Below are 26160 nucleotides of genomic sequence, written 5' to 3' on the forward strand. Positions count from 1 at the left end.
ACTGGAGGCTTCATCAAACAACAGCATTTCATTTCAGAAACTCTGAAATTAATGACCAGATCTCATATTCACTCACAGGTAAGCGATGGAAATGTTAGAGCTAGTTCTGTAGTTTGGTAGCATGAAGCAGCATCAGATTGTTGGTAAAAATTGTCTCTTTTTTTTTTTTTTTTTTTTGTGTGACTATAAATCAAAGTTTGATTATTTGTGGTCACGTAACACTTTAGAGACTTTAGAAACAGGAAGTACTTGAACTAGTGACAGAATGAACGAATGAAAAATCTAAATGATTTTTCGGTAACACTTTATAATAACTGCACACTATTAATCATTAATTAAGCATTAGTAAACAGTTAATTTGTCATTTATAAAGCATTAATAGACATTAAGCAGTTTATAAATACAGTTATAAATGCTTTGTTCTTGAGTTTAATGCATATCTATAATATGTTTAATAATTGTATTTTCATACTTTATTAATGATCAATTTATCATTTCTAAATGAAGTATAGCATTATTTACAAACCGGTTATTTAGGAGTTGTCAGTGGTTCATAAGATCACTTAGAAAGTGTAAGTAAATGATTAATAAACTGTTTAAATACATATTATTATTCAGACATATATTAATAGTTACTTAGTGTGTTAATAAATGCTTTATTAACATGTATTTCTACTGTAATTCATGGTTAATTCTGGTAGTTATAAAGTATTTAGTAGTGGTCAGTTAACTATGTCTGTGAGCTCATCTAAAGTGAGGACTAGTTATGCCTTGTAAAGCAGTAATAAAGGAGATTTAAAGGCTGTTAAATATTTTTATGTTCTGTATCACTGTGTTGTGTTTGTTTCCTTTTTCTGTTTAGAAGATCAATGAGCCTTTAAATCTCCTTTGTAAATGCTTTACAAGGCATAAATAGTCCTCACTTTAGATGAGCTCACAAAATAGTTAACTGACCACTACTAAATGCTTTATAACTGCCTGAATCTACTACGTTTATTTACACTTTCTAAGTGATCTTATTAATCAATGACAACACCTAGTTTGTAAATAATGGTAAATAATGTAACTGGTTTGTAAATAATGCTATACTTCATTTAGAAATTATAAATTGATCATTAGTAAAGTATGAAAATACAATTATTAAACACATTATAGATATGCTTATAAATCAAGAATAAACCATTTATAGCTGTATTTATAAACCGCTTAATATCTATTAATGCTTTATAAATGATGAATTAACTGTTTAGTAATGCTTAACTAATGATTAATAGCATGCCGTTATTATAAAGTGTTACCGATTTTTCTAGTAAAAGTCCATTAAAACAACTGACACCTGGTGTGTACAGATGTTTGCTTAGTGGGTTATTTGTTTGAAAAATTACAATAAATAGATCTAACTACAGCCATCTTAAGTATAAGGCCAGCAGTCTCAGACTGGCAGTCAGAGGCGGAGCTTATAGGCTCAATGAGGTTAGAGTTAGTGGTGGAGGAACTTCCTGTCAGAAACTGCTGACTCATATGCCAGTTTATGGCACGTATGGCTGCTTTGACTGCTTGACAGTGGTTCATAGTACAGATTTTTAGTTATAATAATTTTTAACCATGTAACATACAATTTTGCACAAACTAATTTACTCAGTGAACATTACTTGTATTATGAAAGTTGCTCTCTTCAGCAATGCAGATGATATATTGTCATCATTACTTATCTTTTCAGTCATGGCATCCTCCAGTGGTCTAGCACTAAATGAGAAGCTCCAGTGCTCCATCTGTCTGGGAGCGTTCACTGATCCAGTCACCACTCCATGTGGACACAACTTCTGCAGAACCTGCCTGATCAAGTGCTGGACGAACACACAGACCTGCTTCTGTCCACTCTGTAAAGAAAAATTCAGCAAAAGACCTGATCTCAAGATTAATACAACACTCAGAGAGGTTGTGCAACACTTTAAGGAGAAGCTCAATCTAGGAGAATCTGAGGTGTTCTGTGACTTCTGTGATGAAAGAAAGCAGAAAGCAGTGAAGACCTGCCTGACGTGTCCAAGCTCTTACTGTGAGACTCATCTGGAGCCTCATAGCAGAGTCCCACGTCTAAAGAAACACAAACTCATCAATGCTGTGGAAAATCTGGAGGATTATATATGCCAGAAACACGAGAGACCTCTGGAGCTGTTCTGCAGAGATGACCAGACGTGTGTTTGTCTGTCCTGCACTGAAGGAGAACACAGGACTCACAACACTGTTCCTTTAGAGGAGGAGAGTCGAGAGAAGAAGGTAAAGAGTCACAAACAAAACACTTAAACCTTTATAAGCTTTATAAACTTATAAGGATGACACATTGGCTGGTGTTACAAAATGAAATTCCCTGAAGCACACTGTAAAAAAATTATATGATCAATCAGTGCATTATGGGTATTCTCTAGCCATTGAGCGTACAACGGTTGTACACTCATTATTGCGGTGCATTGTGGGATTGAATGAGTGCACTCAATAACGTCCACTATCGTTTCGGACAGCACTACGAATGGCTATCCCATCAAATATTACCCTATTTAAGGGTAAAGGGGGCGATTTCGGACACAGTCACTGAGCACCGCAAACAAACAGCAGCCGTCTTTTACAGTTCCTCTTTACCCAAAACAATTAGCTATGCTGCGTTCACGCCATGGTGTGTCACAAACTACTCAGAGACTTGGGTTGAAGATCCAAATGCAGCTTTATTGGGACAATCCTGAATCGTAATCCATATAACAGGCATAGGGTCAAAACCATAGAGCAAACAATCCAAATGATAGTCCAAAAACACAGGCAAATAAGTATATCGAGGACAATGGGCAGAAGAACAAGACCAAGACAAGAGAAGATAAACCAGGATACAGGCACTCAGAATAGCAGTGTAACACAAAACAAGACTATGCAATGTATACATATATATACTGTATATGCTATGTATACACTCGACCAGTCACGGATATAACCAGTCTCGGCACCTAAGAGTGTTGTGGCAAATTCTTTTTGGTTCAGGTCTCAAAGTAGTTATTAAGTTATAGCAAATTCGAAGTCCTTAGTTCAGGTCACAAAGAAGTTTCTCAGAGTCGAGGTTCCAGGTCAGAAGAATTAACTTTATTGACAAGCAACAAAGTGAGAAGCCAGCTGGCCATCTGGACATCTGAGGTTACAATGGCCAGTGTTCATGTCTTATACTTTTTCTTATCGCTAGGTGCCCAATGGGCACCCTCATATCTATCTCTTCTTCTTTGTCACCCTTGTGGCCTTGCCACCATTAGATACATCTCTCCCTAAACCTTCTTCTATTGGTGGAACATCTCGAAAAACATGTTTTTCTGCCACTGCATCCCAGCACCTGTATTTACAGACTTTTTGGGTACTTTTCCATTCCTTATCCTTGTGACCTATTTTCTGCTGGGCATTTCAGCATTCAGACTATCACATGAGACAAGGGAAATTCTTCAACAAGAGTCATGCCAGCCACAAGATCTCTCACTGTTTTCATCTACCAGACACTCCGATTGATACACGAGAGCAAACAGACAGTGCAATCCTGCTCTTATTTACCTTTTTCCCATCTTTTCTTATATTTTATTCGCTTGTTTTGCTCGTAATTGAGCGCGTCTCTCATGACTCTAGCTAAGCGTCGCGCCAGCCACTATAGAGATCGCTAAGACATGTGACCAACTGGGCGGCAACGTCATCAGAACGCATAGAATTATGGGTATGTTTGGCCCATTTCCATGGGCTGGCATAGTAGGCTAGTGTTCTGGCATGAAAATAATGGAGCTGGAGATTGTAAAAGTGGGGCAGAGAACTGTCGTCCACACTCCTCACTCTCTCTCATCTATCTGCATGCAGTCAGAATTCAACAAACCAACGTGTGTGTGTGCGTGCGTGCGTGCGTGCGTGTGAGAGAGAGGCGCGGGCGCGATCGAACAGTGGAAACATAAAAATGTACTCCGTCATTTTGCTCATACAGGACATCATTCAAACTGCAAAGTGTTTACTTATATTTGTGTACACTCGCAATAAAACACAACATTGTGCTTTTGTCAAACTATAAACTCTTGTCAAAATGTAACCTACAACTGTCACCCAACCAAACCAAAATCTCTCTCTCTCTCTAACGATAAAAGGATATTCCGTTCTTAAGCTTTATGCCATTTCTATCGTGAGAACGACTATTGCAGTTTATAACACAGCAGGTAGACGGCATTTTGAACACATACGTTCTTCCCTCCATGCAATGACGTCTGGTGCTGCGTTCCAGTCCAAAATTGTCATGCCCTTCACTCGCTAACTTCCCTCCGTCTCGTTCATTCGGATGTACGTCAATGCTTACGTTGCACGAGTGCCCACTACTGGCGGAAACTGCAATGGGCTGAACTGGAACGTCCTAAGCCCTTGATCACTTCGAATCAGCTAAAGAGTCCTTTAAGAATTTGTTTAATGCAGCATCCAAATGTTTATAGGTGTGTTTGGGTTGTTTTAAATTAAAAAATATATAATTAATATATCATAGAGTTGTCTGTTGTGGTGGTGATTAGACGAGATATGTGGTGATGTCACACGTACTGCATTGTGGGACATATAGGTGCCTGAAGTGTACATTTGAAGTAGACTCGCTCCCTCGGTCAAAATCGAGGGAACGAGGGTCTGTCCATATAAACTTCCCTCATTCACTTCAAAATGGCGGCGGGGATTCCCCCGAGGGGAAGTGCTTAGAGAAGTTCGCAAGTGCGTGTCTAAAAGTGGACTGGAACGCAGCCTGGCGCCTTATGTTTGTGCCGCGGATTCCCAAAATGCTTTGCGTTCACCACTGGGAATACGTCATGATGACGACACATTAGCAAGCCCTATAGCGTCGCACCTGCCACAAGATCTCTCACTGTTTTCATCTACCAGACACTCCGATTGATGCACGAGAGCACACAGACAGTGCAATCCTGCTGCTGTTATTTACCTATTTGTCATCTTCTTATATTTTATGAGCGCGTCTCGTGGCTCTTCCTAAGCGCCGCGCCAGCCACAAGCGTCGCACCTGCCACAAGATCTCTCACTGTTTTCATCTACCAGATACTCCGACACGAGAGCACACAGACAGTCCAATCCTGCTCTTATTTACCTTTTTGTCATCTTATATAGTTTATTCGCCCTTTTTGTCCATAATGGAGCGCACGTCACCTATCAGCGTCGCGCCAGCCACAACTTAGCGTCGCGCCTGCCTCAAGATCTCTCTCTGTTTAAGTCTACCAGACACTCCGATTGATGCACATGTGCAAACAGACATTAAAATACTGATCTTATTTGCCATTTTATTCGCTCTTTTTATTAATAATTGAGCGTGCTTGTTGGCTCCTATAAGCGTCGCGCCAGCCTCAAGATCTCCCACTGTTACTGCCTGATACTCCGATTGACATGCTGAAGCGAAAAGAAGACGAAGAGTTTTCACTAGATCGAATTGTTTGTTTTATAGGCTATTTTATTTCATTTTATTTTCTGAATATTGCAGAATATCAACATTTAAGGATGAGGTCTTTGAATTTGCATCAGTGAGAACTGCAAAACAAACAAAAACACTTGATCAGACAAAGAACAAAATTTTATTTTAATAATTAAAATAAATAGAAATTAGTGCATGCATGGGTTTTTTCCAATCGGTGATGTTAAAAAATCAACACCGGTATGGCAAATCCAACACAAATGGACTCATATGCCTATAGTGAATTTAGAGTGTGAAATTGACAGCATTTTATTGATTAATCTAAAATATTAAAATAAAAGAGAGGACACGGCAATATTTTGCACAAGCCAGTTGTTATTTTGACAGTTTTTCACACAAACATCTAATGCGAAAGGTGGGAGCTAGGACATTAATTACTTGGTTGATACAACCGTAATTTCTACATAGACCTTTATCAGAATATCGATCACAAGTAGCCTAATAATTGTGATCTACACTAAAAACAATAATTTGCACAAAAAAAAGTAAATAAAATAAAATAAATTCAAATAGATAGGCCTGAGCTATAAAACTAACTGATGTAGTGAGGAATCTTCGTATGCTTTTCCCTTCATAAAAGTAAAGTATCAGGCAGTAAAAGTGACAGATTTTGAGCGACGCTAAGTTGTGGCTGGCGCGACGTTTTTTAATGAACAAAAAGAGGAATAAATATAAGATAAGATTGCAAATGAGCAGTATTTTGCTGTGTGTTTATACATGTGCATTAAGAGTGTCTAGTACGTGAGAGATCTTGAGGCAGGCGCGACACTAAAGTGATGTGACGCGCGCTCCATTATGGACAAAAAGAGCGAATAAAATATAAGATAAGTTGGAACAGTATTTTACTGTCTGTTTGCACACATGCATCAATCATAGTGTCTGGTAGATTTAAACAGTGAGAGATCTTGAGGCAGGCGCGACGCTATAGGTGACGTGACGCGCGCTCCATTATGGACAAAAAGAGGGAATAAAATATAAGATAAGATGACAAATAGATAAAGAACAGGATTGCACTGTCTGTTTGCACATGTGCATCAATCGGAGTGTCTGGTACATGTAAACAGCGAGAGATCTTGAGGCAGGCGCAACGCTAAGTTGTGGCTGGCGCGACGCTGATAGATGACGTGACGCGCGCTCCATTATGGACAAAAATACCAAATACAATATAAGATAAAATGACAAATAGATAAATAAGAACAAGATTGCACTGTCTGTTTGCACATGTGCATAAATCGGAGTGTCTCTGGTACATAAACAGTGAGAGGTCTTGAGGCAGGCGAGACGCTTGGAGCTGACATGCGCGCTCCATTATGAACAAAAAGAGCAAATACAATGTAAGACAAGATGGCATATAAGAGCAGGATTGCACTGTCTGTTTGCACATGTGCATCAAATTGAGATCTGGTAGATTTAAAAAGTGAGAGATCTTGAGGCAGGCGCGACAGGATTAAACGCCGGATTAAACGGCAGAAAAAATATAAAGTAAGGTGGCAAATGGGTAGGCTAAATAAAAGTAGAAGTAAACGCGGGATGCATGTCTAACTGTCTATTTGATCATATGCATCAGTCGGAGTGCCTGTTATAGCTGTAAGGCAGGTGAAAACCGTTTAGTTAATGTTGAATATTGGGTGAATATTGACCTATTGTGCTGTGCGTACCGTTCTGGCTCCCGCTGGCTACAGGGGATCCGCGCTGTGCATTTTGTTTAAAAAACACCTTATATATTGTGTAAGGTCCCGAGGCAGGCGCATATCCATGACGGGTCCCGAGGTAGGCGCATATATCCGTGACTGGTCCCGAGGCAGGCGCATTTAACGGTGACCGTTAAATGACACCGACCTGTCACCGTTAAATGCGCCTGCCCCTAGCAGTGACGGCTTGAGTGACAGGTCGAGTGGCAGCTCCCCCTGCCACGCAGAGATTTTACCCCCTCTTGAAATTTCCTACCCTATCTTTAAACTGCCAATAGTCTTTTTTAATTATAAATCTGCTATAAAGCTGATTTTTCAACATTTTAAGAATGTTATCCTCAAAGACATTTCCAGCCACTTTTAATAAGTTATTTTTTTCAGAGGATCTGTTTTTCTCTGTATGTAGAATCATCTGGCAAAAAGACAAACTGATGTGCAGCAGATGATCCAGAACAGAATAAAGAAGATTAAAGAGATCCAGCATTCAGTAGATCTGAGAAAGGTGAGTGGAAGTTAAAACATTGTAAAATTTATAATGCATTATAATATTTCAATCTGCTTAATAAAGGTTCTTAATTAAACAGATAAAACGTAATAGACAGATCTTCTATTTGATCTGATTTATCAGAGAAACACAGAGGAAGAGAGATCCACCAGTGCTGAGATCTTCACTGATCTGATCCGCTCCATTGAGAGATGTCAGTCTGATCTGCTTAAGATGATGGAGGAACAGCAGAAAGCAGCAGAGAAACAGGCTGAAGATCTCATTAAAGAGCTGCATCAGGAAATCACTGAGCTGAAGAGGAGAAACACTGAGCTGGAGCAGCTCTCACACACTGACGATCATCTCCATCTCATACAGGTCTGTCAACATCTGTCCCATCAAGTCATCATGTACAATAATTCAGGACAAACCCTCTGTTCACAAACATGATTAGCTGCTTGAACATTTTATTTGTAACAGTCTGTTAGAAATTGTACAAAAGGTAATAAAGTCAAATTTGAAAAATGAGTTAAATGTGTGTGAAAGGTAGCTACTGTGTAAAACATAGGGTTCGTACAAGATGCTTAAAGTGCTTGAAGTACTTGAATTTGACTTTTTGAAATTTAAGTCCTGGAAAACCCTTGAAAACAGCCATATTTTTGAAGAGGTACTTAAAGTGCTTGAATTATAAAAATTAGGGATGCACCGATACTGAGCTCATGTACTCGTAAAAATGATCCGATACCAACAACCAAATAGGCCTACCAGGCAGTGTGTGTACAGTGTGTGTGTCCAGACAAAAGAAAAACTCATGACAGAGAGTATAATGGGGATAAAAAAGAAGGTTGTCTATGAAGTAAATGTATCTTATTAGTGGAATATTAAATGCAATATAGTAACACATACACTGATCTATATAATGACTGTATAGCTCAAGACGTTCTAAACTGCCAGAAGGCAGTGAAGCCACCGGAAGTGTTCGAGTGGCCATCTTACGATTCCCTACCAGCAGAGGGCTCCAACGCCCATTATACAGAGATTGGTAGCTCCGACGCCACTTTTAAGATGGCACGCTGTGCAGCATACAAGTGTAAAACGACGTTCACAAAAGGATGTAGAAAAACTGCCCACAGGTTGTAATTCAAGCCCTATAAGTAGTAATTTATATGCAAAATTGTCGCTATGCCCGTGTTGTTTTCTCCGAGGCAAGAGTAATTCTGCTGCTGCTTCAAAAAACAACGATAAAACAGTCAACAGTAGCCTATAAGAAACCTCAGAGCAGCAATAATCACAATTAAGTGTCCAATAGCGACACCATTTGACAGCTTCAAAAGAGCTTCGTGCAGAGTCCGTTTACCGTTACCTTAACCCATACAATTTGTATTATGCATTTCCTGAACATACTTGCTAATCAAACACTTTATATGAACAAACTACTAATCTATAAAACACAATCGGTCTTCCGACCTTTTACTATTGTGTTGATTTGATGTTGATATGAGTGAGGGAGAGAGAGCAATACAGGGCTTGTGTTGTTTGAAGGCGGTGAGAGTGCACGCGCGCAGGGCTGGGGCTCTCTCTCTCTCTCTCTCTCTCTCTCTCTCTCTCTCTCTCTCTCTCTCTCTCTCTCTCTCTCTGCTTGTTCTTATGCGCCCTGTCCACTGATCTAAATAATTTGTTGTTACGACGACTTATTTGTTCCCTCGTTTTATTAAATCGTGGACACGTTGAACTAATTCCCTCCCTCATTTTGATTTAACGAATTACAACGTGGCCACAATATAGTAAAACGAGGGAACAAATTAGTATAACGTGCTGAGGTATTATTAATTCGTGGCCATGAAACAATATTCACCTGAATATTAACCAATTCACAAAAAGGTTTTTAGCATTCACTATTTAATTAATAGTATCAAACTGTTTTTCTTACCTGTGAAGATAGCTCTTCAGTGAGGGCCGACTAGTGTTCTCGTAGGCTACAGCTTTTTATTCCTTTTGCAAAGAAATTGGCATTTTTTAATAAGCAGGAAAAATTTCCGACTTTAAACAAATACCCATTTAAATGCTTAGGATGTTTGCGTTGTGAGAATGTTCAGGGAGACTTTAGATTTAAAAACTGTGTCTCGTTAGGCAATGTTTTTCAGTCAAATCATAAAATTTCCTATTGATTCAATAGAACGGGTGAGCTCACCATAGACAGTATATAAACTGGACACAGCGACCCCACTGGATTCAACGGAGACAAGTGAAGTCAATTAGAAGCACTCACTTCCTGATGGCCTAGCGACTGTGCAGACTCACACTGAGCTTGACGACGTAGATGTGACGTGAGCAACCCGTCTGTCTTCTAGTAGCTGTGCCAAGAGAAATCTGAATCATTCCCTTCCGAAACTTGCAGAGACGGAGATCGTGAGTAGGAGGTGTCCATGAGCTAGGAGCAGGAGAAACTTTTGCTAAGTATTCTGATTAATCATTTTGTCATTTTGCCTCCACGTCCCCCCAATTGCCGGCGAGCTTCTCCTCCTGTCCATACGGTAATCTCTCTACTGTGCGACAGAGAGTCGCGTGGTTATGACGCAATCGTTAGCCTATTTTTACAAAAATTGCTTCTACGGGGCCGTAACGTAAGATACAAGGTAATGGAGCATTTAATACATTTTCGTGTTTCTTTAGAAATAAATAATGGACAAATGGAGTCTTTAAACGCATTTTGTTTAAAAAACACCTTCAAAAATTACAAATGCAGTGAAAATTCAGGGATCGGTTACAGTATCGGTCAGGGCTGTAGTACTCGAGTCCGGTCTTGGACTCGAATCCGGACTCGAGACCGTTTTTCTATGATCTCGGACTCGCTGGTATTCGGACTTGTCTCGGTCTCAGCCACTGCCTGATCTTGCCAAATATGGCTTTTGGTCTCGACCGAGTCCAGGTGTCTTTATTATGTTCCCAGTAAGCACGCATATGTTGCCGCAACATAATAATATTGGAGGGAAAGTGAAACACTGGCCAACTAGCGATGGGCATTTCAGCTTTTTTTCATGAGCCAGCTCGTTTGACTCAGCTCACTGAAAAGAGCCGGCTCTTTTGACTCACAAATGGCTCTTTACAAAATAAATGTTTAAATAAACTCGCTGAAAGTCCACCGCTAGTGCAACGTGAATATTCACATTTTTGATTGTCCATAACAACCCGAAAACTTGCCTGCTTGCCTTGCACATCTAATTAATGGGCAAAGTTTTCCGACTTTTTTTCTTACCTTACCTTTTTTTTTTATGTGGATGTTATTGAGCTTGTAGAAGTTTAGCTCTTGCGTTCTTCTGAACATCTCATTGAATGACATCTGAACATTGCCCGATGTAATTTCTGAGTCATATCACTCCATAATCTGCCTCTCTTTTAAATGTCTACTCCACGAGTGGTAGGCTCCAATGACTGGCTTTTTTAAGATATAGGCTTGCTAATATCGAAACAAAATAACCCAGGCAGTCTCATCTACGAGACGTTTAGGCCTCCTCCAATAGTACTGACAGCTGGGCTCATAGCTTGCAGGTTTGCTTAGTGGCAAACTTTTTTCATTTGATTGGTTTCAAAATATTAGAGGACGCCATGCCTCTGGTTGAATGAACCCTCACAGCCAAAGGTGAAGGCAAGCTGCGCACTTGATAGGCCATAGAGATAGCCTGAACGACCCAGTTACTGATGGTCTGTTTGGATGCGGGAAGCCCCTTCTTGGGCAACCCGAAGCACACCAGCAACTGGTCTGACTTCCATCATGAAGAAGACCTCTGGAAATAAATCTTGAGCTCTGACAGGGCAGAGTAAATGAAGTCTTTCTTCATCCGCCGTCACGTGAGGCGGAGGATGAAAAACCTGCAGAACTGTAAGCCTTGCCACATTTTCTAAAAGAGTTTGCAGATTTTCTCTCAGATCTATTGGTCAACGTCGATAAAGCATTAATTGTTGGAGATTTTAACATACACGTAGATAATTCAAATGATGCGTTAGGGGCTGCGTTTACAGATTTATTAAACTCCTTTGGGGTCAAGCAAAACGTCACTGGTCCCACTCATCGTCTTAATCATACACTCGATTTAATTATATCATATGGAACCGATCCAACCGATATAGATATCATTCCACAAAGTGATGATGTTACTGACCATTACATGGTAACTTGCATATTACGTACTGCTGCAATATGTCATGCTGCGCTGCGTTTTCGACCAGGCAGAACAATCCTTCCATCCACCATAGATAATTTCTCAAATTGCTTATCTCATCTGTCTCAGCTGCTGCCTGAACCCAAACAAACAGATGAACTAGAAGAACTAACTAGCACTATGAGCACCATTCTCTCCAGAACATTGGATATTGTTGCACCCATTAAATTAAAAAAGGTCAAAATTAAAGCACCATGGTACAACAATACTACGCATGTTCTAAAGAGAGAAACCCGTAATTTAGAGTGTAAATGGAAACAAACTAATTTAGAGGTCTTTAGAATCGCATGGAAAGACAGTATGTCACGTTATAAAAAGGCCCTAAAAGCGGCCAGGGCTGAGCACCTCCGCAAACTAATAGAAAACAACCAAAACAATCCAAGGTCTTTATTTAACACCGTGGCTAGACTAACAAATAAACAAGCGTCACCTGAACAAAATATCCCGTTACAGTTTAGTAGTAATGATTTCATGAACTTCGTCACTGAGAAAATAGAAAGCATCAGAACCACAATTGTAAACGTTCAATCTTCAATCGCGCCTTATAATTCAGCCTCAATTATCACCCCGCAAGAACAATTACAGTGCTTTACAACTATAGAACAAAAAGAGTTAAATAAACTTATCACTTCATCTAAAACAACAACATGTTTATTAGATCCTATACCAACTAAACTACTGAAAGAAGTGTTACCTATAGTGGAAGAGCCTCTCCTCAACATTATTAACTCATCTTTATCTTTAGGTCATGTTCCAAGAACATTTAAACTGGCAGTTATAAAACCACTCATTAAGAAACCACAATTAGATCATAATAACCTAGCAAATTATAGACCCATTTCAAATCTTCCATTTATGTCTAAAATATTAGAAAAAGTTGTGTCCGCTCAACTGGGCTCTTTCTTGCAAGAAAATGACATCTATGAAAAGTTTCAGTCAGGATTCAGACCGCACCATAGCACTGAAACTGCGCTCGTTAAAATCACAAATGATTTACTTTTAGCTTCTGACCAAGGCTGTATCTCAATATTAGTTTTACTTGATCTTAGTGCTGCGTTAGATACTATAGATCACACAATACTCTTAGATCGACTACAAAATTATACTGGTGTTCAAGGACAAGCATTAAGCTGGTTCAGATCATACTTATCTGACCGCTACCATTTTGTCTATTTAAATGGAGAAAAATCAATCATAACTCCAGTAAACTATGGAGTGCCGCAAGGATCTATGTTAGGCCCTCTATTATTCTCAATATATATGCTGCCACTTGGACATATTATAAGGAAACATGGAATTAGTTTCCATTGTTATGCTGATGACACTCAAATATATATTTCATCACGGCCGGATGAAAACGCTAAATTATCCAAATTGACAGAGTGTGTTAAAGATATAAAAGACTGGATGACGCGTAATTTTCTTTTATTAAATCCAGACAAGACAGAGGTACTACTTATCGGTTCAAAAAAACGCCACAATCGGCACATCACAACTTTAACATAGTAGGATGTCCTGTTACTTTATCCTCTACAGTAAAAGACCTGGGTGTTATACTAGATTTCAACCTGTCTTTTGAAAATCATATTTCATATGTTACAAAAACAGCCTTTTTCCACCTTAGAAACATTGCTAAGCTACGTAATATGCTATCAGTTTCTGATGCAGAAAAGTTAGTTCATGCATTCATGACCTCGAACTAGATTACTGTAATGATTTATTAGCTGGTTGTCCTGCATCCTCAATAAACAAGCTACAGTTAGTCCGAAATGCAGCCGCTAGAGTTCTTACTAGATCAAGAAAATATGATCATATAACACCGATTTTAACATCACTACATTGGTTACCTATAAAGTCCCGTATTAACTACAAGGTATTGCTACTGACTTATAAAGCCCTAAACGGCTTAGCTCCAGTCTATTTAACGGATCTTCTATCGCCCTTTAATCCATCGCGCTCTTTAAGATCACTAAATTCGAGGCTTTTGGTCATACCTAGAATATCCAGGTCCACCAAAGGAGGGAGAGCATTTTCACATTTAGCTCCAAAACTCTGGAATAGCCTTCCTGATACTGTTCGTTGCTCAGACTCGCTCTCCCAGTTTAAATCTAGATTAAAGACGCATCTCTTCAGCCAGGCATTCATATAATATTTTTAATCTTACAGTTAAATCTGGTCTCTAGTTCATAAACGCCAGAGGAGAACTGGCCCCCGACTGAGCCTGGGTTCTCCCAAGGTTTTTTTTTTTTTTCTCCATTAGGTCACCTGATGGAGTTTCAGGTGACCATTAGGTCACTTGATGGAGTTTTTCGGTTCCTTGCCACTGTTGCCTTTGGCTTGCTCAGTTGGGGATATTTTGGGGATATTTAATTTTTATCAATCAATAAATTCCACTAGAAACAAACCTTGTTGTATTATTTTAATTTAATACTGTGAAGCTGCTTTGATACAATCTGTATTGTGAAAAGCGCTATACAAATATACTTGACTTCACTTGACTTGACATTAAATGGCACTTAGGCACATTGCCCGGCCTGGGATGCAAGATAGCCTTAATGTCGCCTGGAGAAAACTCCAGGCACCCATGAGATATAAAGCACCTGAAGATCTCCTACTCTCCTTAGAGAAGTAAAGGCTAATAAAAAAGCTACCTTGAGGGAAGGTTCTTGGCCTCAGCCGACTCCAGAGGTTCAAAGAGGGCCTCGACCAGCCCTTCGAGAATCACTGCCAGGTCCCATGTGGGAACTCCGGTACGAGCCGCAGGTCTCATCCTCCGAGCCCCACGGAGGAAACGTACGACCAGCTGATGTCTCCCCAGAGGCCTATCACCCAGAGGAGAGTGGAAAGCCGCAATGTCAGCCACGTACACCTTGAGTGTAGACGGGGTAAGACGAGCCAAGAGGGGATCTTGGAGGAGCTCCAGCACTGAAGCCAACCGGGCAGTTAACTGGGTCCACCTCACGCTCTCTACACCAAGTGGAAACACATTCCACTTTAGGCCGTACAATCTCCTCATGGAAGGAGCTCTGGAACTGAGTATGGTTTAAACCACTCCAGCCAATAGGCCAACCTCTAGGTACTGAGCCCCCTCAGGGGCCAGGCCCAAAGTTTCCATAGGTCTGGTCGAGGGTGAATATTGAGCCCCCGGCCTGTGGAAGCAGGTCCCTCCTCAGAGGGATCTGCCAAGGCTGGCCTGCCAGGAGTGCTGTGATGAAAACCAAACCCGGGCCGGCCAGTACGGGGCAACTAGAAGTAAGCTGATCCCGTCTCGATGGACCCTCTCCACAACTCCCGGGAGCAGAGCAATCGGGGGAAAAAGCGTACAGGCGTAGCCTCGGCCACGTCTGTCCCATGGCATCCAAACCCAATAGGGCTGGATGGGTGAGAGAAAACCACAGTGGACAGTGGGACGTCCCTCGTGACGCAAACGATCCACTTCCACTGGGCCAAACCTCTCCCATATCGGTTTCTTTCTCAGGTGAGAAAAGCTTACATATTAATGAGCTCCCGCATAAGGCTTTTTCACACAAAACACGTCGTAAAATTTTTAAATCAATATATTGTCTTATCTGAATGAGCAGTCAGGGTGATTTTCACATAGTTTTGGAGCAAATATTCTAGGCTACGTCATACAATTTTCAAAAGTCTTGTGAAGAAATAATCAGTATGGGTTTCATGACCTTATTTCAGTGAGAATTTTTTTTTGTATTTTCACAAACCACGCATAAATGTTATTATCTCAAAACTACAAACTTTTATATACTTGCTGCTGATATATTATTGTAGCAGAGTTTGTGCTGAATACAGTGTAATCAGACTTTAGCCATGAAAATGTCACAAGTAACAGAAATAAGCACAAATGTCAGAGCATGTCAGAACACCTCCAGGGCCCAGAAAACAGCTCAGACCCCAGAGGGTTAACCCCCCTTAGCTAAATTATCTTCCATACCCAAAGAGTTAAAGGTTCTTAACCATTTGTCTTACTGTGTGTGTCTTGCTTACGCCAGGTGCACAAACATACATGTATCCTGTTCACATTCCGCAATATAGACATGTGACACATTATGTTGCAATATATGTTGAAGATCAATGGAAATCAAATTTTTCCATTACACTGGCTTCGTGTATCATTCGAGATTTGTTCTCGATCCCCTGAAGCAGCTCTCTGGCAGGGTTTGGTCGAAACGATTCTCGATGTGCGGACGCGAGTGCTGCCTGGCCGCAAGCCTGTGGGGCAGACAGAGCAGCGTGCATTCGTTGGAAACCGATGTGTCCCGAAGCGCACTTTACGGCGGGATACAAACATCGATTTCCTGAGGGCTCCCCAGAGGGGAGGCTCTTTCGGTTTCGTTCTCAACACCCTGAAGCGGAGGACCAGCAGGAAATAATCGAAAACAGTTTCCGATGTGCGGACGCGAGCGCTGCCTGGCCGCAAGCCTATGGGGCAGATAAAGCAGCGTGCATTCGCTGGAAACCGATGTGTCCCGAAGCGCATTTTACGGCGGGAACCAGACATCTATTTTCTCAGGGCTCCCCAGAGGGGAGGCTCTTTCGGTTTCGTTCTCGACACCCTGAAGCGGAGGACCGGCAGGGAATAATCAAAAACAGTTTCCGCTAGGCGAACACTGCCTGGCCGCAAGCTTTTTGGGCGGGCACTACAGCGTGCATTTCCTGAGGGCTCCATGGAGGAGCAATTCTCGCTTGTCCCTCCATGGGGGGGACAGCCATTTTCATCTCATTTTTGATACCCTGAAGCGGAGGACCGGCAGGGAAAAATCAAAAACGATTTTCGACGTTTGCTGCTCATCATTTTAATTCCTCAGAATTAAATGTTTGGCTGAATTAAAATATCTAACTTCTCAAAGTCAGATAATATTCCATCATTTTAATTCCATAGAATTAAATGCAGCCATAATCACCAGACAATACTGTTTTAATATTTATTTATACGGTCTCGTAATCTACACGCTGCCTCGGCAAACGCGAGATTCGAGCCGTCACAATATATTTGGCTTTCATCCCTCGAGAAGAAAGTCAACAGGTGCGAGGTTGAAACATCCGACAGCGCACGGATTTCTTGCACGCGCGCCGAGATATTTCTCAATGAACACTGCCAGCACCCTCAGGAGCTGACTGTGAATGCCTCGCACCCAAACAGTATTAGTTCACAGATCGCGTGTGTCCCTATTATTGCAGACTCGTAATCTACGCGCTGCCTCGGCAAACGCGAGATTCGAGTCGTTCACAATATATTTGGCTTTCATCTCTCGAGAAAAAAGTCAACGGGCGCGAGGCTGAAACACCCGAAAACGCACGGCTGTGTGCGTCGAGATATTTCTCAATGAACACAGACAGCACCCTCAGGAGCTGACTGTGCATGCCTCGCACCCACACAGAATCTTTATTGCAGAGTAGACTCGTAATCTACGTGCTGCCTCGGCAAACACGAGATCCGAGCCACTATAGATTCTGTATTGCAATGCAGACCTTTAATCCACGCGCTGCCTTTTATAAATTATATGTAATTTATAAAAAATAATAAAGATATTGTTTGATAAGTGCTGATTGAAGTCCTCCATCCATCCATCCATCCATCCATCTTCTACCGCTTATCCGGGACCGGGTCGCGGGGGCAGCAGTCTAAACAGGGATGCCCAGACTTCCCTCTCCCTAGACACTTCCTCCAGCTCTTCCGGGGGGACACCGAGGCGTTCCCAGGCCAGCCGGGAGACATAGTCTCTCCAGCGTGTCCTAGGTCTTCCCCGGGGTCTCCTCCCGGTGGGACATGCCCGGAACACCTTCCCGGGAAGGCGTCCAGGAGGCATCCGGAAAAGATGCCCGAGCCACCTCAACTGACCCCTCTCGATGTGGAGGAGCAGCGGCTCTACTCTGAGCTCCTCCCGAGTGACCGAGCTTCTCACCCTATCTCTAAGGGATCGCCCAGCCACCCTGCGGAGAAAGCTCATTTCGGCCGCTTGTATCCGGGATCTTGTCCTTTCGGTCATGACCCACAGCTCATGACCATAGGTGAGAGTAGGAACGTAGATTGACCAGTAAATCGAGAGCTTCGCCTTGCGGCTCAGCTCCTTCTTCACCACGACAGACCGGTACAGGGACCGCATTACTGCAGAAGCTGCACCGATCCGCCTGTCAATCTCCCGTTCCATCCTTCCCTCACTCGTGAACAAGACCCCAAGATACTTGAACTCCTCCACTTGAGGCAGGAGCTCTCCACCAACCTGAAGCGGGCAAACCACCCTTTTCCGACTGAGAACCATGGCCTCGGATTTGGAGGTGCTGATTCTCATCCCAGCCGCTTCACACTCGGCTGCAAACCGTCCCAGTGCATGCTGGAGGTCCTGGTTTGATGAGGCCAGCACGACAACATCATACGCAAAGAGCAGAGATGAAATCGTGTGGTCCCCAAACCTGACCCCCTCCGGCCCCTGGCTGCGCCTAGAAATTCTGTCCATAAAAATTATGAACAGAACCGGCGACAAAGGGCAGCCCTGCCGGAGTCCAACATGCACCGGGAACAAGTCTGACTTACTGCCGGCAATGCGAACCAAGCTCCTGCTCCGGTCGTACAGGGACCAGATAGCCCTTAGCAAAGGACCCCGAACCCCATACTCCCAGAGCACCCTCCACAAGATGCCACGAGGGACACAGTCGAATGCCTTCTCCAAATCCACAAAACACATGTGGATTGGTTGGGCAAACTCCCATGAGCCCTCCAGCACCCTGTAGAGGGTATAGAGCTGGTCCAGTGTTCCACGACCGGGACGAAAACCACACTGTTCCTCCTGAATCCAAGGTTCTACTATCGGCCGGATTCTCCTCTCCAGTACCCTGACATAGACTTTCCCAGGGAGGCTGAGAAGTGTGATCCCCCTATAGTTGGAGCACACCCTCCGGTCCCCCTTCTTGAAAAGAGGGACCACCACCCCGGTCTGCCAGTCCAAAGGCACTGTCCCCAACTGCCACGCGATGCTGCAGAGGCGTGTCAGCCAAGACAGCCCCACAACATCCAGAGACTTGAGGTACTCAGGGCGGATCTCATCCACCCCCGGTGCCTTGCCACCGAGGAGTTTCTTGACTACCTCGGTGACTTCAGCTTGGGTGATGGACGAGTCCGCCTCTGAGCCCTCAGCCTCTGCTTCCTCAATGGAAGACGTGACGGCGGGATTGAGGAGATCCTCGAAGTATTCCTTCCACCGTCCGGTGATATCCCCAGTCGAGGTCAACAGCTGCCCACCTCCACTGTAAACAGCGTTGGTAGGGCACTGCTTCCCCCTCCTGAGGCGCCGGACGGTTTGCTAGAATCTCTTCGAGGCCGACCGATAGTCCTTCTCCATGGCCTCACCGAACTCCTCCCAGGCCAGAGTTTTTGCCTCCACAACCACCCGGGCTGCAGTCCGCTTGGCCCATTGGTACCCATCAGCTGCCTCAGGAGTCCCACAAGCCAGCCAAGCCCGATAGGACTCCTTCTTCAGCTTGACGGCATCCCTTACTTCCGGTGTCCACCACCGGGATCGGGGATTGCCGCCTCGACAGGCACCGGAGACCTTACAGCCGCAGCTCCGAGTGGCCGCGTTGACAATGGAGGTGGAGAACATGGTCCACTCGGACTCAATATCTCCAGACTCCCTCGGGATCTGGTCGAAGCTCTGCCGGAGGTGGGAGTTGAAGATCTCTCTGACAGGAGATTCGGCCAAACGTTCCCAACAGACCCTCACAGTACGTTTGGGTCTGCCAAGTCTGTCCAGCTTCCTCCCCTGCCATCGGATCCAACTCACCACCAGGTGGTGATCAGTTGACAGCTCCGCCCCTCTCTTCACCCGAGTGTCCAAGACATACGGTCGGAGGTCGGATGAAACGACCACAAAGTCGATCATTGACCTCCAGCCTAGGGTGTCCTGGTGCCATGTGCACTGATGGACACCCTTATGCTTGAACATGGTGTTCGTTATGGACAAGCTGTAACTAGCACAGAAGTCCAATAACAGAACACCGCTCGGGTTCAGATCAGGGGGGCCGTTCCTCCCAATCACGCCCCTCCAGGTGTCACTGTCGCTGCCCACGTGGGCATTGAAGTCCCCCAGTAGAACGATGGAGTCCCCAGTCGGAGCACTTTCCAGCACCCCTCCCAGAGACTCCAAGAAGGCCGGGTACTCTGCACTGCCATTCGGCCCGTAGGCACAAACGACAGTGAGAGACCTATCCCCGACCCGAAGGCGCAGGGAAGCGACCCTCTCGTTCACCGGGGCGAACTCCAACACATGGCGGCTGAGCTGGGGGGCTATAAGCAAACCCACACCAGCCCGCCGCCTCTCACCATGGGCAACTCCAGAGTGGTGAAGAGTCCATCCTCTCTCGAGGAGTGTGGTTCCAGAGCCCAAGCCGTGCGTAGAGGTGATCCCAACTATCTCTAGTCGGAATCTCTGAACCTCACGCACAACCTCAGGCTCCTTCCCCGCCAGAGAGGTGACGTTCCATGTCCCTAGAGCTAGATTCCGCGTCCAGGGATCGGGTTGTCTAGGCCCCCGCCTTCGACTGCCGCCCGATCCACTTAGCACCGGTCCCTCCTGCAGGTGGTGGCTCCACGGGAGGGTGGCCCCATGTCGCTCCTTCGGGCTGAGCCCGGCCGGACCCCATGGGGGGAGGCCCGACCACCAGGCGCTCGCATACGAGCCCCAACCCCGGGCCTGGCTCCAGGGTGGGGCCCCGGCTGCGCCATGCCGGGCGACGTCACGGTCCTCGAATTTATAGTCGTCATAAGGGTTTTTTAACCGCTCTTAGTCTGACCCGTCACCTAGGACCTGTTTGCCTTGGGAGACCCTACCAGGGGCATAAAGCCCCAGACAACATAGCTCCTAGGGTCATTCGGGTACTCAAACCCCTCCACCACGGTAAGGTGGCAGTTCAAGGAGGGGATTTCACTTTATAGAATCTGTACGAACCCAACTATAAACATAAAAATTAACATATTTAACAGTCTTCTCTCTCTCCTGCTGTAGATGAGCTCATCCCTGAACAGTGGTCCACACACCAAGAACTGGACTGAGATCAGGATTGACTCTGATGTGAATGTGAACTCTCTGAAAAGTGCTCTGACTGAACTGAAGAACACTCAGGAGACAGTAAATGAAAAACTCAGTCAGACTGGTATGTGAATATCAAATACAGTAGATTTTTTTTCATTAACTAAGAAAATAATGTTTTGAAGGAATATTATGGGTTAAATCCAATTTAAATTCAGTTTGTAAAGGACCGCACTGTTTCAAAAATGTAATAAAACAACTAACCCTGTAAAGTTCTTTACGTGTAAACTCGTGTTAAAGAAGTTTTACTTTAACGACGGGAAGGATGTAACTATCTGTGTACATGTTTAATGGAAACCCAGTAATGGGCACAAAAAAATGTGTGGCTGAATTAAACAGGCAGAGTGAATACAAAAAAGTTTAAAATAGAAATGAATATTTATTCAAACTTGCAAAAACATAATAATCCTAACCCAAAAATATAACATTAATGGAAAAATAAAAAATCTTATTCAAAAACACACAAATTAGTTAATTTATCAAACTTCAGTTATCAAGCATAAATCTGAAAATGTTCACACATAAAAATGAAGGCCTAGTACTAGAGCACAAATGCAATGTCGAACACACATGATCTCATACACACACACACACACACACACACACACACACACACAGTGTTCACTCTTCACTCCTTTTCATATCAGCTTATGCTGATTAATTTCTTGTTCTAAAGTTAATTATTTGTATACATTTGGATTATTGAAATAAATAATATGTGATTACAATCAAGTCTTGACTTTTAGTGGCAACTTTTGTGGCATTATTGCAAATGTATGTGGCATTGCAAAAACACAACAACAGACCTCAAACAACAACAGCAACAAAAAATCTCAACTTTGATAATAAAAAAAATATACTGGGTTAATGTATTTTAAACTTTTGTAAATATATATATTCACAAAATATACACCACAAAAGCTGTAATAAGAGCAGTTAGCCACCTCCAGAAAATGAATAGATCTCTATGGGCCTCTGCTGGATGTATATGGTCATTACACTTTTTTCTAAAACTATATTCACTGCATATTTTCTCTAACCAGCAGAAAGCAGAATTCTGCCTCTAACACCTAGATCAATAACAAGAAACGACTAGTACGACTAGTAATGACGAGTATTTAATTTTGAATTCATAAAAAAAAAATTCCCCAAAAACAAAGCATATATGTATAGATGAGAAGTAAACAAACATTTTAATAATACAAATTAAATAGGCCTGTAATTTTTTGTTTTTATACAATCATTATAAATGTTTGCCATATTGACCCCCAAACACCAAGACAGGAAACAGGAGACAAACACAGTATGAGGGTTAAATCCTCGTTACATTTGTCCCATAGACCTCCATTGTAAGTATATTTACTGCAAACACATTCTGCATTGTTTTACAAACAACACTTACATGCCACTGATGCTGCCAGTGGAGAGAAACTCACTGAAATTAGTCCTATGATTAATTCATCATTATATTTTCATCTGTGTCCACAGGGTTGAAGTTTGTGCAGAAGTTTGCAGGTACAGTGTGACTGACACCATTTTCTTAAATACACTCACAATACTGTGTTAATCTATATTATATACTGTTCAAGTTGATTGATAATGTCTGATCTCTCTCAGTGGATGTGACTCTGGATCCTGATACAGCGAATCCATATTTCATCCTGTCTGATGATGGAAAACAAGTCAGTGATGGAGACATTGAGCAGAACATCCCAGAAAACCCAAAGAGATTTGAAAACAGTTTTGTTCTGGCAAAGCAGGGATTCAGTTCAGGGAGATTTTACTATGAGGTGCAGGTGAAGGGAAATATTGGGTGGATTTTAGGAGTCGCCAGAGAATCCATTAACAGGAAGGAGGAGACTGACAGTTTCCCGAGACCTGAGGATGGATACTGGATTATGATGCAGATTATTGAGGATCAAAATGTAGTTCTTGATAATCCATCTGTTTTGTTCCCTCTGACACCTGAGAAGGTTGGTGTGTTTGTGGATTATGAGGAGGGTCTGGTCTCTTTTTATGACGTGGAGTCCAGATCTCATATCTACTCTTTCACTGGTCAGACTTTCACTGACAAACTCTATCCAATTTTCAGCCCATGTGATAATGATAAATGTAAAAACTCAAACCCACTGATCATCACTCCTGTCAGTTAAAAAACAAAAAAAACAAAAAAAACAAAAAAAACAGAAAAGATTGCTGTTTTTAGATTATGTAAATGAAAATGTGATAGACAAAATATGTACAAGTGCAAAAAAAAAAAAAAAAAAAACTATTTGCAGGTCCTTAAATATTTGTGAGTTATGTTGTGTGAAAAAAATATGTTCACACGTTAGATTAAGGTTCAATTCTTACTATTAAGAATTTTTGCCTCAATAAACTCCTAATTACTGTTTATTAAGGCATTAATATGTGCTTTATATAATACACAGCCAATATCCCGGTAATAAGAAACTATAATAGTGAGAATTGGACCCTAAACTAAAGTTTTACCAAATAACAACGGTTACATTTGAATGGCCAATTTACCACAAGTCTATATTTTCTAATTAACAGAAAGATTTGTTTGCTTTTAACTTTAATTTTTACTTTGCTTTTTAAATCTACTATGACATATTACATAATATGATTTAATGTTATAAAGTGAAATTCTACATAATATACTGAATTTTCAAACTTTCCAGAGTTTCTACATGTTATTTTGTAAGGAAATTTCTAAAGCCTTTTTCTCTCTCCTCTCCAGCTGTGAACACTGAACTTGTGAAATATTGTGATTTTTGGTTGATATTGTAATAACTGCAGCATCTGAATAAAGACAAGTGTTCAAGTCTATAACTGATATTTATTGTAAACTAAACAGCTTGCTAATTATTATGCAAATACAGAGAAGCGTTAGGAAGGAAGTATAATGGAGAAGTTTTCCGAATGCCAGATATGATTTATTTTACAAGCTGCATTTCAAAAGGTGCAGTCTACATAATGTACAAAACAAAAAAAACATAAAAATAAATACACAATTGAGGCAACTTTATTAGTGATGTTCGAATGAGCCGGTTCAACCAACTGTCGAAGTTTGCAGAGGATTACCGAGGAGTCTGATGAGTGAGTGACTAGCCTATACTATGCAATCCTGAGGAACATACTGGAAATATGCTTATTATGGCTATTGTTATTAAATAACATTTTATTAAAACCTGCAAAAACCTTTCTGTTGAGAGATGTAAATACATTTTACTATATTCAGATTATATTTTGAGTTGTTAAGCAAAATCAAGGAGTTTAAAAGACTGGTTTATTCATTCTAGGCTATATATACTTTAGACATGTAGAACATATCTGAGTTAATGTATATCTGTAATGTGTGCTGTAGGTGCAAACATTTTAGGAATCTTATTCAAGATGTAAACTACTCAATATTGGTGGTCAGTCATATCCGACATAAAGGATCCGCGAATGAAACTGTGACCACAAATACCATTAACATTAACTGAGTGAATGAAAGGCAATAATGTGCAATATCCATTCACACAAATAACTTTTTTTTTAATGTTTTAATATGCATTGACACAAATTGATTTATTTGAATGTTTCATTGATATAACATGGCACTGAGTGCTGTTCTTCTCACCGGGAAGACCCCAGAAGACCCCCGATAAGTCAAGTCAAGTAACCTTTATTTATATAACGTTTCTTACAATACAGATTGTATCAAAGCAGCTTCACAGTGATAACATGAAAATAATACAACAAACTTTGTTTCTAGAAGAAAATTGCATCATCGTCCACCTTAAGACAGATCAATAATATTGTTGAATATTAAATGTCCCCAACTAAGCAAGCCAAAAGCCCAGTCAACAGTGGCAAGGAACCAAAACTCCATCAGTGACAGAATGGAGAAAAAAACCTTGGGAGAACCCAGGCTCAGTCGGGGTCAGTTCTCCTCTGGCCAGCGAGTGAACAGTGTATGATTATGATTCAGGCAGCATTACAGATAAGAGCTATGCTGTCCTTCCTGCAAGAAGGGTTGGAGCGAAGGCTGTCTCTCTCCACCCTGAAAGTGTATGTTGCCGCTATTGCCGCATATCATGATGCAGTAGTCGGTAAATCCGTGGGGAAGCACGACCTGATTGTTAAGTTCCTGAGGGGTGCTAACCCCGTTCCCTCTTGGGATCTCTCATTGGTGCTTACCGCATTGCAGAGAGCCCCCTTTAAACCCCTGCAGTCAACTGAGCTTAAAATCCTGTCAATGAAGACAGTGTTCCTGACTGCACTGGCTAACACCAAGAGGGTAGGGGTCCTGCCTGGAATACGGACCGAACAACTCTTAGGTTATCCTGATACCCTGGCCCGGATACGTGCTCAAGGTTTCCACCACTCCTTTCAGGAACCAGGTGGTGAACCTTCAAGCACTGCCGGAGGAGGCAGACCCAGCCCTAGCTTTTCTCTGTCCCATCCGCGCTTTACGCCTGTACGTGGACCAAAACATAATTTCTTCTTCTGATTTTTAATGGCGGAAAAAACAACTTTTTCATGTGCATTACCGCCACCTTGTTCTGAAACGGGGTGTGGATCAAAATAGCCTACTTTACTCACTATTAATTGAATGAATTAATGAATAAATAAATAAATAAATAAATAAATAAATAATATTAATACAATATCATTCACATCATTATTAATACAATTTTAATAACAACTAAACTCATATCCTTCTAATGAACCTAGTTTTTGCCCAAAAAACTAAATATTGCTCTATACCACACATGCCCTGAATTCAGTTGGAATATTTCCTTCATTTCAAATCAAAGTTTTACTTTACTTAGCCTATCTTTCAGAATCATCCTTTCCTGCTTATACCAACGACAATTAATAATTCCATGTTCAAATGTTTCACTACTATTACACTCCTCACACAACCCAGTTTCATGTTTCCCTATTATTTTAAGCGTATTATTTAATCCAGTGTGCCCGAATCTCATTCTCGAAATAATGTCCTCTTCCTTTTTATTTCTGCTATTTTCTCTCATTCCTCCTACCTTACTGTAGAACATTCTCACTTTTGTTTCCATATTCCACTCCTCCTGCCACTTCTTTTTCATTTCTGCTTTGATTATGCGGCATCAATTAAAAGTGCAACAAGTCTTAAAGG

General features: G+C 42.0%; 1 protein-coding gene across 1 annotated transcript; it reads left to right on the top strand.

Moving 5' to 3' along the window:
- On the top strand, nt 1–23263 carry LOC307146167 (E3 ubiquitin-protein ligase TRIM39-like). The gene is made up of 7 exons (XM_079850041.1): nt 1–78; nt 1721–2277; nt 7616–7711; nt 7838–8071; nt 20931–21078; nt 22503–22529; nt 22632–23263. Exons 2-7 carry the CDS (start codon nt 1723–1725, stop codon nt 23165–23167), a joined length of 1596 nt encoding a protein of 531 aa, XP_079706167.1. The 5' UTR covers nt 1–78; nt 1721–1722; the 3' UTR covers nt 23168–23263.
- Nucleotides 23264–26160: the final 2897 nt, after the last annotated feature.

The sequence above is a fragment of the Squalius cephalus genome (genome assembly GCF_949319135.1).
Source record: "Squalius cephalus genome assembly, chromosome: 18".
In the NCBI taxonomy this organism is placed as follows: Eukaryota; Metazoa; Chordata; class Actinopteri; order Cypriniformes; family Leuciscidae; genus Squalius; species Squalius cephalus.

Excerpts from the sequence above, each read along its gene's own strand:
- LOC307146167 (XM_079850041.1), top strand. The coding sequence starts at position 1,723 with ATGGCATCCTCCAGTGGTCTAGCACTAAATGAGAAGCTCCAGTGCTCC. Across the intron at positions 21,079-22,502 it reads TGAAAAACTCAGTCAGACTG|GGTTGAAGTTTGTGCAGAAG; the intron begins GTATGTGAATAT and ends CTGTGTCCACAG. Across the intron at positions 22,530-22,631 it reads GTTTGTGCAGAAGTTTGCAG|TGGATGTGACTCTGGATCCT; the intron begins GTACAGTGTGAC and ends GATCTCTCTCAG.